The sequence below is a fragment of the Dermacentor albipictus genome, chromosome 4, assembly GCF_038994185.2.
Source record: "Dermacentor albipictus isolate Rhodes 1998 colony chromosome 4, USDA_Dalb.pri_finalv2, whole genome shotgun sequence".
Lineage (NCBI taxonomy): Eukaryota > Metazoa > Arthropoda > Arachnida > Ixodida > Ixodidae > Dermacentor > Dermacentor albipictus.
The window spans coordinates 43,462,336-43,478,926 of record NC_091824.1 but is presented as its reverse complement, the minus strand read 5'-3'; the positions used below and the strand labels follow the sequence as shown (position 1 = coordinate 43,478,926).

The following is a 16,591-nucleotide window of genomic DNA, read 5'->3' as shown; positions in this document are numbered from 1 at the left end:
CGACATAGATTCTTGTCTTCGTTAGATTTCTTGTACGGTTGACTTTCCAGCTAGCCTAAACTTGTGTATCGATTTAGATCCGCACCATTTGTCAGACCTGGGGAGCTTGACATGTATAGAAGCAGTCATCATCATTGATTGTATAGTTTAACCAACCATTGTAGCCCAGTGGTTGCGACGTTCTGCTTATTGAGCGCAAGATGACGGTTTGGGTTCGCAGCTCTTTGGACAGCATTCCGAATGGTCGTGTACACCGTGCCTTGAAGTGCAAGTTGAAGAACCCAAGCTGAGCAAAATTTTTCCGATGAGAATCACCTTTTTGTTATTTTCTTTCCTGCTACGTCAGTACTCGGTTCTTCTTGACAGGCTCACCGTATGGAGACATTCTTGCATTTTGTGCGGCATATTTCCTTTATTATATTAGGGTCATTACTTGCGTTGTCCGTTGCTTAACTTATCAAGACACATTGCGGGCGTATTACTTACAGCTTTGTGCGTATCCGACAGCATGGTTGAGGCTTGGAGCGTCATTGTGGAGTAGCTCTGCGTGTCACAGCACGATGACAGCAGGTGTGCTTTGCAAAATTAATACAAATGCGAAGCAGTTTTTTTTTTTCTGCGCAGCATCGCACACGCTGCCACACACTTCACAGAGGCATTCACTATAGTCATCGCAAGTGATCTGCGTAATGTAACGAGATAAAAAAAAAGGCACGCGGTGCATTGCGTTCTGACTTGTATACGCGTAGGACAGTCTGGTCCACAACGCCTCTTGGGGACGCAAAACGAACTTGAAATGCGCGTGTCTCTGCACAACGTAAACTTGTCCATTCAACGTTGCAGATCAAGGATGATGTCAGACCTTGTCCCACGGCGCGCGACAGAGCAGTCACTTCCACATGGAAGGCGATTGGTGATGCAGTAAGACTGCGAGATGACCACGACTGCCGTGTTTGTTGGGCAGGGTCAAGTGGTGCTCTTGATGATCCAGTCCTTGAACCGCGATATCCGGGTGCAGACGCCTGGCAGGTTGGGCTCGGCGCATCCGATGCCCCACGATATGATGCCTGCCAGAAACCATCGACCGTCCTTGGCTTGTATCTGGAGAGGACCTCCGGAATCTCCCTGGAAAACCGACCAGAAGATGACAATGTAGCCACGAGTACCAGAAGGCCCTACAATATATCAGGGTTTTATAACATTACTAGAGGTGCCTCTGACGCTGTAGTCATGCCACTCGAAATCAGGGATATCGCACAGATATTTGCCTTTTTGATGATTTGGAACTGCTTTGTTTTATTCTTCATTGAGGTTAAAGCGCGTTGTGTACTTAACGTTGCAACGTTTTTTTTTAGAGGATCGAAGTGTTTTGCGCTCCCTATTCTTGTCGCGCAATTTCCAGCCTTAAGCAATAACCTCACTGAGCGTCGCTGTGTGTCGCTAAATGGAGATGACATCTTCGCACAACAGTCTGTGCATACAATTTTGGATAACTTCTACCATTATTTTTAACACGACAGCGATAAGAGCCCCATGTGACAGAAAATCAGGTGTCGGCGTTGGCGGAGCTCTCCATGAACGAAAATTTCCGTATATATTTAGGCGTATGTATATACTACGCCTTGCTATATGACACACGTTATATGCGGCTTATATTTTCACACCATTATATCGCTAAAGTTGCTTATACCTCTTCTTACATTCTTGACAAAGTTATTCCTCGGAAGTTTCAGAATGACAGCCCACAAACAAATGTAATGAAACAAAACACCGACAGCACATGCCTTTTAGGTTAAACTTTTTCAGACCTAAATAATAAAAGTGACGCACAATAACAGAAACCTGAAAGTTATATAATTTTTGGTGGCGCGGCTGTGCACATACCTCCGGGATCAGCCCACGCAAGAGGCCAGGTTTCTGCCGAAAGCTGGTTTTCGTGCATAACATTCACCGCTAGCGTTTTCTGGTAAACAATACCGTTACATAAGCTGCAGTTGCCGAGAAGCGTAAAAAGCAGTCAGGGATCTTTGAATCCTATCGAGTTCCACTCTAAAGGCGAAGCTTAAGCGTCCTCCAAGTTTTTCTCTGTGATGTGGAAGTAGTGAAATGGCTCGAATTTAAGGCTTAATACATCCTTAATCACTGCCACAGAAGCAATTTCGCTGATAAGTTCGTTTAATGACAGTGAGTAAAAAAAGACCAGCACAAAAAAGAAAAACAATTCAGGGTTTTACGTGCCAAAACCACACTCTAATTGTGAGGCACACGGTAGTGAAGGATTCCGGAATAATCTGGACCACCTGCGGTTCTTTAATGCGCACCTGAATCTAAGTACACGGATGCTTCCGCATTTCTCGCTCATCGAAGTGCGGCTGCCATGGTCGGGATTCGATCCCGCGACCTCGTGCTTAGCCACTAAGCAACAATAGCCACTAAGCAACCACGGCGGGTCAAGGACCTAGACATAACTGCATCCAGAGCCAAGATTGTTTAGACTCCATGTGATAGTTGCAATTTTCATGCTGTCTCAACCGCGTAACAGCATCACATGGTAACACCAGCACCAGATTTTTAAGAAGTAATCATAGCATTGACCTTGCCTTATAACACATATTTGGCAAGACAACTGAAGTTGAGATAACGTATCCACAGTTCTATTTGATAACATTTATTCTGTGCAGCATGGCGTAGGATGGGGTGGCTTTCTCAAATGGAGATGCGAATTCCACGCCTAGTATATACTGCTACTTCACAAAACAAATACTTATGTCAGTGTGGTTCAATCCTTTGAACAAGCTGATTGACGCAAGATGACTATCCTTTATTTGCCGACGAGTTACAGCTATACTTACATGTACAAAATAAATGTGGTGTGCCACATGTGGCCTGTTTCTATGGCAAAACTTGCGCATTAAACAGCCTTTCAATATCGAGTCTTCTCAACGACCTCACCAACGTTTTTTTGTATGTAGGTATCACTGAAACAAATATACAAATTAAGCTTGAAAGGTGTCGAGGTGGTGAATGAGCTTGCTTTTGATTTCGGGAGGCATTTTTTGCCTGCTCATATGATGTTTAACGTTATTTTCAGCGGGATTAAATCCCTGTGATGCAATGGATCACCGACGTACATCTCCATATGTGCCTTGGTATGCGATGAAAGCCGTTTGCAATCTCTTCATCGGAAACATGCAAATGAGCTTGACCCTTATGCGAAAAGTTTAAAATCTGCGGGGAAGTTGCTTAGCGAAGTTCGTAGGTACCCCATAATCATATTGGACTACGCACAGTAATATTCAGCAGTTTCGGAGCAAGGTTTTTTGTTCATCATTGTGCGCGCGATAGGAAGTGTTTGTTTTAGTTCAATATCTGCGAACAAGCGTCGTGGTTCTGCCATGTTCGAAAGTTTCTTGATGTGAGCGCATTTGCTGCAAGTGACTGGCCTAGACAAAACAAGATTTACAACTATACGAGGTCTGTTAGAAAAGTATCCGACCTTTGGCCCAAGAAATAAAACTGGCATACCTGGAGCGCTGGAAACCTAACCACCCTCAAAGGAGTCTCCTTGGGACTCCACACACTTCTCCCAGGGGCCATTGTTGGAAGCATTCCGAGAAGGCTCTCTTTCGGAATGGAGTTTAGCTCAGCTGTCGTTGCAGCCATAATGTCCTCTCGTGTCTCAAATCGCGCTCCTTTCAATGGCCTCTTGATTTTGGGAAACAGCCAGAAGTCGCAGGGGGCCATATCAGAAGAATAAGGAGCCTGTCGAACTACAGGAGTCTGGTTTTTTCGCCGAAAGAGGTCTGAATCAAGTGCGAGGAATGTGCAGGGGCATTGTCGTGATGGATGCGCCAATTTCCTGTTGACCACAACTCCGGTCATTTGCGACGGAGTACATCCCTGTAGTACTCTTTGGCGATTGTTTCACCCTATGGTGCGTACTCGTGGTGTACGACACCGCGGGAGTCAAGGAAAGCAGTCAGCATCACTTTGACGTTGCTGCGCACTTGGCGGGCATTCTTTAGTCTTGGTGACGTGGAATGCTTCCACCGTGACGACTAGGATTTGGTTTCAGGGTCGTACCCATACACCCAAGACTCGTCACCAGCGATTATGGTGTTCATGAAGCCGGGGTCACTGTTTGTGGAATCCAGCATGTCCTGTGAGACTTCAAGACGAAGTTGCTTTTGCTCCACCGTGAGCAGCTTCGGCACAAATTTCGCCGCAACTCTCTTCATGGCCAAATGTTCGGTCATAATGGAATGTGCAGAAAAAGTGCCGATGCCCACTTCTTCCGCAATTTCTCGCATTGTCACACGACGGTCCCGCATCACCACAGCGTTCACTTCGGCAATGACCTGGTCGTTTCGGTATGTTGATGGCCGACCGGAGCGTTGCTCGCTCTCCATCGATTTGCGGCCGTCTTTAAACCAGTTGTACCATTCCTTAATCTGTGTGCTGCTCACAGCATCGTCACCGAAAGCCGTCTGAATCTTCCTAACGGTTTCCACTTGGCTTTTGGCCAGTTTCTGGCAAAATTTGACGTTGTAGCGCTGCTCCAGTTGCTCCGCCATTTTACTTGCAATAAAAAACCGACGAGAGCACTGCGCACTACCTCACTCAAACGCTGCGTCTCAGCGACTGACGCTATCGGCAGGCGGGAGAAATTCACGCATGCGCACGAAGGTTCAAGGTCAGCTGATGTAAGCGCGCTTGTTTCATATCCATCAGGTGTTCGCAAAAAAATAATAATAAGGTCGGATACTTTTCTAACAGACCTCATATTAGTACGCCGGGTATGGAAAACTATGCATGCTTTTGTAGAGGGTTCAATAACATCCTTTTTGTTATTTCTTTATTCATAAGCACTCCTCCGTGCGAATGACAGGAAGCTTGCAAAGTATATGTAAATGAATCACAGAGCTGAATCAGAGCAAGGGGGTCTGCCGCCATTAACATATGCTGCAATGAAGTCGGGTGGGGTCTTCCCGTGTAGAAGCGTGTGGTATTTGTTTCTTGCTTTAGTATTGTCGCTGCGGGTTACCTGCGCATCATTGTATTGTTTGCAACCACGCGTAGACGGTTTCTTAATTATTAAGCGACAAGTTATTCAGAATAATGAATTCACTCTCTTTTGCTCGTGAGTGTGAACCAAATGTGGTGTACCATTCGGCACTGATTTACAAATTCATGCGAAGCAGTGACGACCATTACGTCTAACATTTTCTGTCGTTCTTGTTTGGTGCTCCCTTGTGCTTTCAATCGCGCATCACCCCAAGTTGTCAAAAATGTCATTGCAGTTCTTGCACAACGCAGAGCTGGCAGCTCTTCGTTCACTTTCTTTCCCATTATGAAATGATCCATAATTTTAGAATAAAAAGAACATGTATTTCTTAATACAATTGGTTTATGCGCCGGAAGAGAAGTCACTGTTGCTTTCCGGCTGCCCCTACTAGCATTACTGAAATTCTAGGGTGGCTGCACATAAAGTAGCATTCAGCGAACAGTGCAATTTGTACGCATTCCTGCATTAAGAATGGTCAAAAGAGCAATTACGCTCCACGAACGCCAACGGGAAAAAGTGGAAACGCTGTGCCATTCTTTTTTCGTGTTATCCTTTATGCCGAATACCTGTTTCTTGTTTCATTCTTCTTTTACAATACATAATACAATACGTGTAATACGTACCGATCAGGTCCGAGTTTTCTGCATTATTACCTTAATCGTAAATTACTGAAACTTTGACATCCGGCTACGTAGAAAGAGATGCATCGCAGAATTATTAAATGATTGCTTGAAATTACACGCCACGAAAGTCGAAATAATAAGCTCATGTAAAACAGCCAAGCAGCACTAACATTTCTTCCACCTGTCGTAACAATTGTAGTGCTTTGTGTCGGGCTGTAAATGTGCGTAACAGTCTAAAGAACCAAGATGTCAGTCTGCACGACGACGAACACTCGCCTGGCAAGAGTCCCTGCCGCCTTCTTCGAAGCCAGCGCACATGAAGATGTTGGGTATGTACTCGTGCCTTCCAGCTGCCAGGAACATGTTCTTGCACTTTTCGTTGCTCACGATGGGTACCTTGACCTGTTGTAACACGGACGGCAGAACTCCACCTGCGAAAGCAATGTAGGGGGCTCTGTACACACAGCAAGGCAATGGCCCACAAAACTGAAAGTAGAGCTCATCGATCTAAAGATCGTTGTGAAATCAACTTATGATAAAATGGGACGCGATGAATGACGCCACATGTCAATTTTTGCCCTGCAATCGTTGTGATATAAAACCCCGCATAGGTTGCATCCAGTGTGTGGTACACCCTAAAGAATCAAGATGTTACTCTGCAAGAGCTGCACGACGATTAAAACTCGCCTGCCAGGAGTCTCTGCCGCCTTCTCCGAAGCCAGCGCTGGTTGTATTCATTTCTCAGCACACCTTGGGGTTTCTTAAAGCATTCTTTATTGAGGCGATCAAATAAGATGGCCCCAAAAGATAATGCCAGCTACTCTTTTTTTATGAGAAGCATAAATATATCACACAGAGCACTACAAAAGCAAGAGAAGCGCACAATGTGATACAATCATAAGAAATCGAGTACGAAACGTTACGAGAGAGAATGAAACACAGAATAAAGCCTCAGAAACACTAGACATGTCTAAACTATTAGGTGTTAAAAAAGCAGAATTGACACATAGGACTGCTTCAAAATGAAAATGAATCATGGCATCATAGATGTCACTCTCACCAGAAAGTACGTAACCCTACATTATCGTATTGATTGACAGCATCAGTTTTTCACAACAGCGAGTGCATGTTCAAGAAATGCTGTTACCAACAAGCCAAACAACTTATTCATGATCACTGCTTTTCGATCAACCCTCAATAATTTGAAAAACAGCCGGCTTCTTGATTCAAACTACCTTCGGTACTCTAAAACGAGATGATCCACATCCTTATTTGTGTTGCTACATTCACAGTTCTTTTCTGATAGCATGCGGTTTATTGGCGATACCATTTCAGACGAGAGACATCAACTACATCCGCCATCATACGTGGTAGTGAGAAATCACCATCGCGTCGTCGTTGTCACCTGTATACACAGTAACTTATACCCTTAAACGTTCTTACTTGTCCCACGGCTTACACCCGAAGGGGTTACAGCTGTAAGAAAACTGTGGTACACAGAAGCAACTGTGAACGACGCCTGAGGTGACGGAAGCCGTAGTTGAAAGCTGTGTACTAATTCTGACCACGTGGTACATATTAAATATAAGAGGCGAAAATTTGACAACGATAACTGTAAAAAATGTATTTAATGCAGTTCCAGTGTCTTCTGTCGCAGCTATGATCACGTTTACTTGCCACAAAGAGTCGCCATTACAGAAACGTTCGTTTGTCACTATCAGTGATTCTTTCTTGCTAATTAACAACAAGGGTGTTAGCCGCTTGACAAACCAGCACCCTTAAAGGTGCTAACGTTTTTAGTAATTAGGGAAATAGGGGTGTTGAAAACTGTTCTTTCGGAGTATCCTTGACTCACTATAGAGCGCAAGTTTCTCATCTCGGCAGTCCGCGTGCTGGACGGGAAGACACGGTGTTCCACGCAAGGACATTGCGGGCGTTCAGGAGGGAGCCGTCGCGGTCTCTCCCACTGTTCTTGACTGATTTGGGTTGAACTTGCGAATGGCAGCGTTTAGCAGCCTAATTTCATAGCGTTACGTCAAGGGATTGGGAGAGCGGGCATGCCATCCTGGATGCCTCAGAAGCTGCGGACTTGCGGCTTGTTCTGTATCACTGTGCGCGTCATACTGTTCACACATCTGTTCACTGTGCTTCTGAGTGATGACGCTCAATGGATCTTGTAGGTCAGAGCCGCACAACTCAATGTCAGCCAGTGCCCAAAACTATTTTCTCTGCGAGTGGCACGCAGCGAACTTTAGAATGGAACGTTCTATTCTTTGATGGCGAAGAGCCAGTCCACTTTGTGCTATTCGTTGCTGTCCCCACCACATATTGCAATGTCACGTCGATTCATGAAGATCGAGCGCGGCTGTTATTCTGAAATATAGTGGAAAAAAGACACGTCTCTTCAGAGACTAGCCTTTACCGGAGAAATGAAGTCGCTTTCAAGCAGAGCATAGTTACGTTTCCGTAACTTGTATTTTGTATTTGTATTTATCGAGGTTTCTCCATAAAAACCGACGAAGGATCTGCTCTCTCTGTGCGCCTTTAAGATTCGGTGAACACTACATAAAAATGCAGCTCTTGCTACACTGTATAGCCGCAGTCCTTCAGCGTTGCCAAGAAAGGGGTCATGCAACAAGTGGTCGTCACATTTATTGTCTTCGAATGACACGAAATGCTTCTAACGGCCAAGAAAGTTCATCTTCATGCTCCAGTCTGTAGAGCGGGAAGGAATGCGCCAGAATGTTATAGTTTAGGGCAGGGACTCTTGCCGTTACAGTTTCCTCCAAGCCAGCTTCACAACCGCGCACTCCTCACATAATTGCAATGGTTTTACGCATTCGGCAAGCGTTTATTGCAAACAAATGGTCAACTTGGCCCCGAGATTAGAAGGTACAATTGGGCTCGCCGTCATGTTTCGCTAAGTTCGTTTGGTAGGAGTCTATGGTATCATTCCGCTTACCACTGCCGGGAATGAGCGTTGTGCACACGAAAAGTATCGCTACTACGGACGTAGGGGCTGTGTGGCGCGTGTGAAATTTCGCGCGCATGAGTGGAGTAGGGCGCAAATCTCTTAGCTGGAACTGTCTAATGGACATGGAACTAGTTGTATTGTAACCTGCGTCTGCCGCTTACCGTTCTTTCGGAGTATGGAAGTGGTGACAATGCTAAGCTGTGTGGCTCGCAGCACAACGGGCGGTGTTTGTCTCAGTTCGTTCCATGTTTGCAGTGGGTGCGCGTACTTCGAGACTTAACGACACCCGGTCGGATGTTTCTCGTGCCGCTTTATGGTCGGCACCTTTTGAATTCGTAGGTCACGGTTCTAGGAAAGCAGACGAAAATAATACATAGGCGACGCCTCACAAGACGTGTCCCTTCTAAACTGGTCGCCCGTACACCACGCTTCACAGTGCTAGGCACAGACGCGTGGCGGCAACATAGCAACGTCCACCCGCGACAACGGCTTACACGCCGCGTCTTCAATGCAACGACGCCATGCGCGGCACGAGTACTCGCTCCGAACAACAACAGTCGAAGGGGAAAGCCGGGCGAAGCACGCGTTCTGACAAAGGCGGCGACGACGACACATATTGCCGACGATTGTCAATTTGCGCGGTGAGCTCTAAGCGGTAGGATCACGAGCCCTTAAACGGGTCGTAGAACAAAGTAAAGAGGGGGCGCTCAAGGCGCGGAAAGTCAGTCGAAGGCGCCGAGGTCAAGCGGTTGGTATCCCTATACGGCGCACCGAACAGCACGAAAGACGGCGACTTGCAGCCTGCAGACAATGGGAAACTATTCGACTTGAAACTTCAAAGAACACACCGACTGAGAATGGCAAACGGTGCGCAAGTTTCGTCAATCGTAGCACTTTGGAGGAATGGTTTAACTGATGGCTGCGGCAGTTTTTTTTTTTTCACGGAAAAGAAGGGAGAAACTGTTAGACATCAAGCAAGCCGCAGAGACGTCAATGAACCGCGTGACAAGCGCCATACCTGCAGAACGTTTCCCTCAGAGTCTCTAGCTGTTTCGCTTTCGGAAGGCAGTGAGGTAGCCATGCATCGGCGTCTGAGGTGGATTCCGGGGGATCAACATAACGAGAATGGGATTCCGAAGTGGGCTGGGGGGTAAACATTTTACCCGCGAGGCGGCTTTCCCGCGGCGGGCCGCTCAGCTACGCCGGTGGGACGACGGCTTTGCTGGTCGAACATTGCCCCCAAAAGAAAAAAAATAAACAGAGGAAAGGAAGTCGGAACATTGTCTAAATGGTAGAGACACACCCTACCGTAGGGAAATCTGTCGTTGCCGTCGTAAATAAATTGCGTGGAAGTTTTAATAGAACGCGACATTGAGCCGTAGTTGGTTCATGCTTGAATTGTGACTCTGGCACAACGAAAACTAAGTGGAAAAGAAGAAGGGACAGAAAGAGCGCCAAATTTTTGTTCGCTTGGACAGGCGTATTCGTTAGCGAAGCATACTATAATTTCAGCGTTGTACGTATAAATTCGATAAAGTTCCTTCTTTTTGGTTTGATCCTGTTGAGTACAATCTACCGAGGGGGAGGACGAAATAAAGACAGAAGGCAGACAGAAGGTAGGGCTGCCCTACTCTGGGGGACGGGAAAAAGGGAACAGAAAGATAAGATAGAGAGAGAGGGAGGGGGAGGAAAGCCGCCGTGAGCTCGCGCACGCACGCGGAATGCCTGAGCGCGTCAAAGCGCTGACATAGACCAGTCGCCCTCAAGAAAAACGAAAATGCCTCCATAGCTTCGTGGGCCGACTAGAGATGGAGACTGTCTTCAGGTAGCTCCTGGAGACAACGGTCGATCGTCCAGTCATCGCAATGCGATAGATAATGTTTGTCTCTCCGACTGAAATCGGTGACAATGGCACAATAAATGTTCGATGTTCGGCGTTAGCTTGGAGTGTCCAGGTGTTTTTTTATTCCCAGCTAAACTTCATTGTCAGGATAGTTGCAGAGCACAAAATTAAAATTGGGCAGTTTCACTCGCAGGGCGAAGCACTGAAAGTGATAACAAGGTTTAGCGTTGTTGGACTGATGCTCCTGATGCTGCAGAAGCGCTCCCTCGCCGCTACCAGGCGCCTCACAGCATAGGCGTAGGAAGGCTTCACACACACAGAATGCTTCACCCTGTTTCAAATAGCGCTTGAGCGTGGGTGTACGAAAGCTGTGCAGCAGGGACGCTAAGTGCTTGTGAGCACAACGCTTAAGACAACAGCGGAAGGTGTAACACTGCCTTAGCTGGCTCCGCTGCACAACAGAGTTTCCTACAAAATTTTTTGTAGGAAACTCTATGGGCTGCACAGCCGACTGAGCCAAGCCTCAGGGTGCGTTCATCCGACTACTTCGTTTTTGCAGCCAAACACCGTGCACGTCACCCGCGCCTCTAGGGGCCTTCTCGCCCTCCGCACTCGGGCCGTGGACGCACCGTCCACACGGCGACTGCGTGGTGATGTCGGCGACGCGAATGCGTCCGGAGATAGCGTTGCTGCGAAAATAAAATAAACTTACGGCCAAGCGCGCGCTTAGACTTCCGGACAAAATGACGGGCCACGATGAAGAGAATGCCGAAATTTTTGCGGTACGACCGTTGGCCAAGTATATGCACTGTCTCCACTGCCATTGGACTTTCCTCGCGGACTTCTATGGACGCTTCGGCACTATATATATAAATAATATATGTGTGTATATATATATATATATATATATATATATATATATATACATATAAACGAGAAGAAAGGGGGTTAACCGAGGGACCCGATATTTATTAGTCATATAATGAGAAGCCAACACTGACACCAAGTACAACATAGGGGAAATTGCATGTGCTTAATAAATGAAATAAAGTAATGATAAATTAATGGAAATTAAAGTGGATGAAAAAACAACTTGCCGCAGGTGGGAACCGAACCCACAACCTTCGCATGTCGCGTGCGATGCTCTACCAATTGAGCTACCGCGGCGGCGTTTCCCCATCCACTTTCTTGGGTATTTATGTGTACTAGTAGAACCCTGGGAGTGTCCCTTTCTTGTGAGTTGTTTTTTCATCCACTTTAATTTCCATTAATTTATCATTACTTTATTTCATTTATTAAGCACATGCAATTTCCCCTATGTTGTACTTGGTGTCAGTGTTTGTTGGCTTCTCATTATATGACTACATATATATATATATATATATATATATATATATATATATATATATATATATATATATATATATATATATATATATATATATATATATATATATATATATATATATATATATATATATATATATATATATATATAATTTTCTTGGCACTATTTAGTCGTTGTCGTTAGTGATGTGCTACCCTTCGGACTGCATGCAGCATTCAACACTTTAATTATGTAGAAATTCCTATAGAAATGCCTTCTGCTGATGATGCAGGACAGGGTTTAGATAATGTACGACGGAGTGATCGCATCCATTCTTCTGCATCTACTTCAGTTGTGAAAACAGATGAAGATCAGCGCTTCGATGAAATTCTTGTAGGTGTGCGAGGCGGTGAAGGTGTTGAGAACGATGCCCTTGAGGAGGAGCTGAAGAGAGAAGAGCACAACTATGCTGTTTCTCTGGCTGAGCTGGACAGCCTTCCTGATGAAGATGATGGTGAGGTTGCAGCTGAAGGGGAGGAAACCAAGGAATCCCCTAGCCCTGTTGAAGTGGCACCTTCAGAAGCGAACACTGAAACCAAGCCAACAGTTACAGCCAAGAAAACTGGTACTGGAAAGAAGAGCCCAGCAAGTGATTTGTTCATCCTTTGTTCTGCTACGATGTAATGTACTCCTACTGTATCGCTACTCTAATGCTACGTTTATTTATACTATAATGCCTTCGGGATAATATAGGCATATAAAAAGAGGGCAACGCAAACGCCGGCTGTCGCCTGAAAGGTAGCACAGTGGCGCCAAAGAAGGAAAACATAAAACTCATCTGCGCGTGCTCGAGGGAAGGCAGCCCCACCTCGAGAATCTTGCACACGTGCGGTCACTCGATAAAGACAACTGTTTAGGAATGACAATTTTTTTTGTCGGCATAATAGAGGGCTGACTAACGCAGCTGCTAGCGCTATTGACGTGCCAAGCCTCGAACATCAGGGTAACTTCGTTCCTATGAGTCTGAAGAAAACTGTATAAAATAAATTCGATGACTTTAAGTGCCAAAACCACAATATGATTATAAGGCGCACGTCGTAGTGCAGTGCTCCAGATTAACCTTGGCCACCCGGGGTTCTTTAACGTCCACTGCGCGGTAGAAAAGCGGTTTTTGTTGCATTCCGTCCCCATGGGAATGCGGCCGCGTGGTGCGGCCGAAATACAAGCCGCGACTGCGAGCTCAGCGGTGCAACTTATGTTTCCGGTTGTCTTCTCGAATTTGTTGGCTATATAGACCTTCAATCAGCCATTCAGACCATCAAACCAACCAGTGTGAGTCTTGCTCCGATGCACGCGCTGCAAGGCTACATGCCCAGCCGCAAACTGCAGAACGCGTTTGTTGTACGCTTGATAGCTCACTATGTTTGCGCGTCTGGTTCCTATAGCATAATATTGCCGCAGGGTCAAGAATTCGATTCCTTTGACGCTGGCCGGCACAGTTTGTTTTGCCATAATGAGACAAAGAAGGGACCTCGCCCCGAAAAGTCGCACCAAAAATTCGCGCGAAAGCATTCGAGGCCCGGATTGCGTATCGTTCTCGTGATTTTCAATTTTACCGTCAGCCCTGTTGGCATGGGCATCGGAACACGATAGCTTTGCACAATGTATGTACGCAGCTACTGCAGTCGGGTGCTCCGAACGACCGCGTATGGCATCAGCTTTACGTCGTCATATACCACGTATCCCACGTATCCCACGTAACTTGTGCTGAAATTTAAAAAAAAATGTGGAAGTGTGAAGTAGCTGCACCGAACCAAGGTAATATTGTTTGCCGTCACTTGGCACAAGTCAGACTATTTCTTGTATTTCGCGTAATTAAATAGTTAGTAATAATAACCAAGTTCTGAAATATCAAACTGAGAGTAAGACTCCCACTGAGAAAATTGTTGACCATCCAGAACAATTGCAGATCCAGGTTTCTGTGGCTCAGTACGTGATAATAAAAGTTCTTTTTCCGAGCCCGACAGAAAGCACGCAAAACGCGATAAATGGCCGTACGCCTAGTCCCGCGGCACTCTTTTAATTGGTTTTCTGGTGTTCTTAAAAATTCATTTCTGGTGAAAATGTGATCTGAGCGCCCTGTATATTTTTTCCCTTTCTTGTGTGGTGTAAGTGTAATCATACTGGTCCCTCTACTTTGAGTTGCAATGTAAATTGACAGCAGATTGGAGAATGTGCCATGGCCTCTTAAGTTATAGTTAGTGACTCTTGCACACCATTGATTTTTGTGAGAGTGTGAAAAAAAAGAGCGATTTAAGGAGGATGTAACGTAACGACGTCGTTTATATAATATCTCACTTTAAAATTTTCTCATGTTGCTCAGTGGCTATGGTGTTCGGCTGCTGTGCACGAGGTCGCGGGAGTGAATCCCGGCCATGGCGGCCGCCTTCCAATGGGGGCGAAATGCGAAAGCACCTGTGTGCTTAAGTTAATGCGCGTTAAAGAACCACAGGTGCTCGAAATTTCCGGAGTCCTCCACTCCGACGTGTCTCATAATCAGAAAGTAGTTTTGGCACGTAAAACCCTATAATTAACTAAATTTTCTCATGGGGTCAAATGACGCTGCGGGGTCAGTTAAAAAGCAGTGGTGGGCAGTATAAAAGATACGTGTTTCTTTGTACGCTATTTTAGATACTCTTTAGGTATCTTGTATCTATATCACAATACGCCTGGCATGACGTGTATCTGTATCTGTATTTCCAATACATGCAAGAATGTATCGTGCATCTCAAGACACAAAATACTCCTATCGCAACATCACCGTGCGAAACTATAAGCGTTGGCTGAACTCTGCTTCTCAAGCTGCCGTTAAGCCACCTGAATTTGCACACGCACTGAATTTTCTATTGTCTGACTTTAACAAGTAATTTGACACTACTTCTTGCTTAAATGTCATAGCTATTCGTGGTGCGGCCTGTATCGTGTTTCTATGTATTCGCTGTGATTGTGTGATACGCAAACTCCTTTCTATTTAACTTAGATATTGTTACGGGGCGTGGGCGGACGGCGGAGGTCTTCGCAGGTGGACGTAGCAGCCGTGTTGGGAAGGCGGGGAAATGGGTGAACAACGCGGTGACTCTTGGCTTCTTCAAACCGCCGGCATTCGGTAATGATGGCTTGCCCAGTGGAAGAATTCTTGAACACCAGGATATTGAATGATGAAGCAACATTTACTGGGCCCGAAATAAATCGGTGGTGCACGCAGGTACCAGACGGGGTGGTTCTCTAGTTACGGGACCCATATGTTTCCAGCAGCTCCTGGCCCCTGTCCGTCAGTGCGAGCTGAATCGGTAGGGCGGGGCTGGATAACAAGGTCTCCCATCGCTCAAGGGGTTGGGGATTGGGGGTGTTGGTGGGAAGGGGAGGAGGGGGGGGGGTCTTGAGTTCTGTGCATCCTGCCGCACGTCTTGGCAGGATATGGAAGGCATCATCTGCTATACCCTTAATGACATGTGCGACTTTATCAGGTTCGGACATCTTCGGATCCACTTTGCGGCACAGAGCGAGCACGTCCTGGATGTACATGAGGTAGGATTCAGTGCACGTCTGGCCACGCGAAGTGAGGTCTTTTTGACCGGCGCGCTGACATTCAACAGGCTTGCCAAACAAATCATTGAGCTTCTGTTTACAAATGTCCCAGTTGGTAAGTTCCTCGTCGTGGGTCTGAAACCAGACGCGTGCCGTGCCCGCGAGGTAAAATATCAAATTATCGAGCAAGATGGTCTGGTTCCAGTGGTTGCTGGGGCTCACCCACACATATAATTGAAGCCAGTCTTCAACATCAGTGTCGCCGGTGCCAGAAAAGGTTCCTGGGCCGCAGGGCTGTGCTAGAATGACGGTGGGCGTGGGTGCCGGGTTCCCGAAGCATCCTCGTCTTGAGCTGGCACTGTAGATGCAGCCAAGGAATACCCGCTGCGTAAATTCGTCTTGATAATGATCCCGCAACCTCCATCAAAAATGTTACGGGGTTAAAAACAGTCAGACGTACATGTAGAGAATATTCACAATAATTGTAGCAGCTGACGAGATGGTATACTCAGCGCGCGAAGTGCAGAGCGTCGTCTTCTTCCGACCAAGATGAAAATTTCTTCGTGAGCGTGTCACGTGACCCGCGATGGCTGAAGCACCGGCTCAGTGCTGGTTAGAAGGCGGGTGAGTGATACAACTTAAGACACGTGACGTGGACCACGTCGGAGCGATGCTGAGCCGCGGTTGGCTCAAGAGGGGCGATTTCGTACGTGACGTCAGTTACTTGACGCAAGACACGGTAAGGGCCAGAGTAGCGTGAAAGTAACTTCTCCGGGAAGCCAACGCTTCGCGACGGCGTCCAAAGGAGAACCAGGGTGCCCGGTGTGTAATGGACGTCACGATGGCGGGCGTCATATAACTGATTGTCCTGCGATTCCACAAGTCGACGTCGGGGAATATGGCGTGCTCCTTGTGCGTTGAGTATGGCTTCACGGGCGTACTCAGATGTGAAATTCAGACTAGCAGGCAGAACGGTGTCGAAAGGTAGCGTAGGGTCGCGGCCAAACAAGAGGAAGAATGGAGAGAAGCCTGCGGTATCATGGCGAGACGAATTATAGATGAAAGTAACGAACGGCAGCGCAATGTCCCAGTTATGATGGTCAGCGGAGACGAGCTCGGTTAGACCGTTCGTTTGTGGATGATGAGCAGTAGCAAGTTTGTGTTTAGTGGC

The 16,591-nt window shown here is 46.5% G+C and overlaps 2 protein-coding genes across 2 annotated transcripts in view; both read right to left on the bottom strand.

Annotated features, from left to right (window-relative positions):
• Nucleotides 1-392: 392 nt before the first annotated feature.
• Nucleotides 393-16,591, bottom strand: part of LOC135907145 (serine proteinase stubble-like) — a 140,671-nt gene continuing 124,472 nt past the window's right edge. The window contains exons 7-8 of the mRNA XM_065438797.1: nt 5,965-6,119; nt 393-1,125 (exon numbers count right to left, since the gene is read on the bottom strand). Coding sequence (XP_065294869.1) covers nt 967-1,125; nt 5,965-6,119 — 314 coding nt within the window. The 3' untranslated portion in view covers nt 393-966. The remainder of the gene's footprint in view (nt 1,126-5,964; nt 6,120-16,591) is intronic.
• LOC135907143 (protein GVQW3-like) lies at nt 4,059-4,574 on the bottom strand. The gene has a single exon (XM_065438796.1). The coding sequence runs from the start codon at nt 4,572-4,574 to the stop codon at nt 4,059-4,061; it is 516 nt and encodes a 171-aa protein (XP_065294868.1).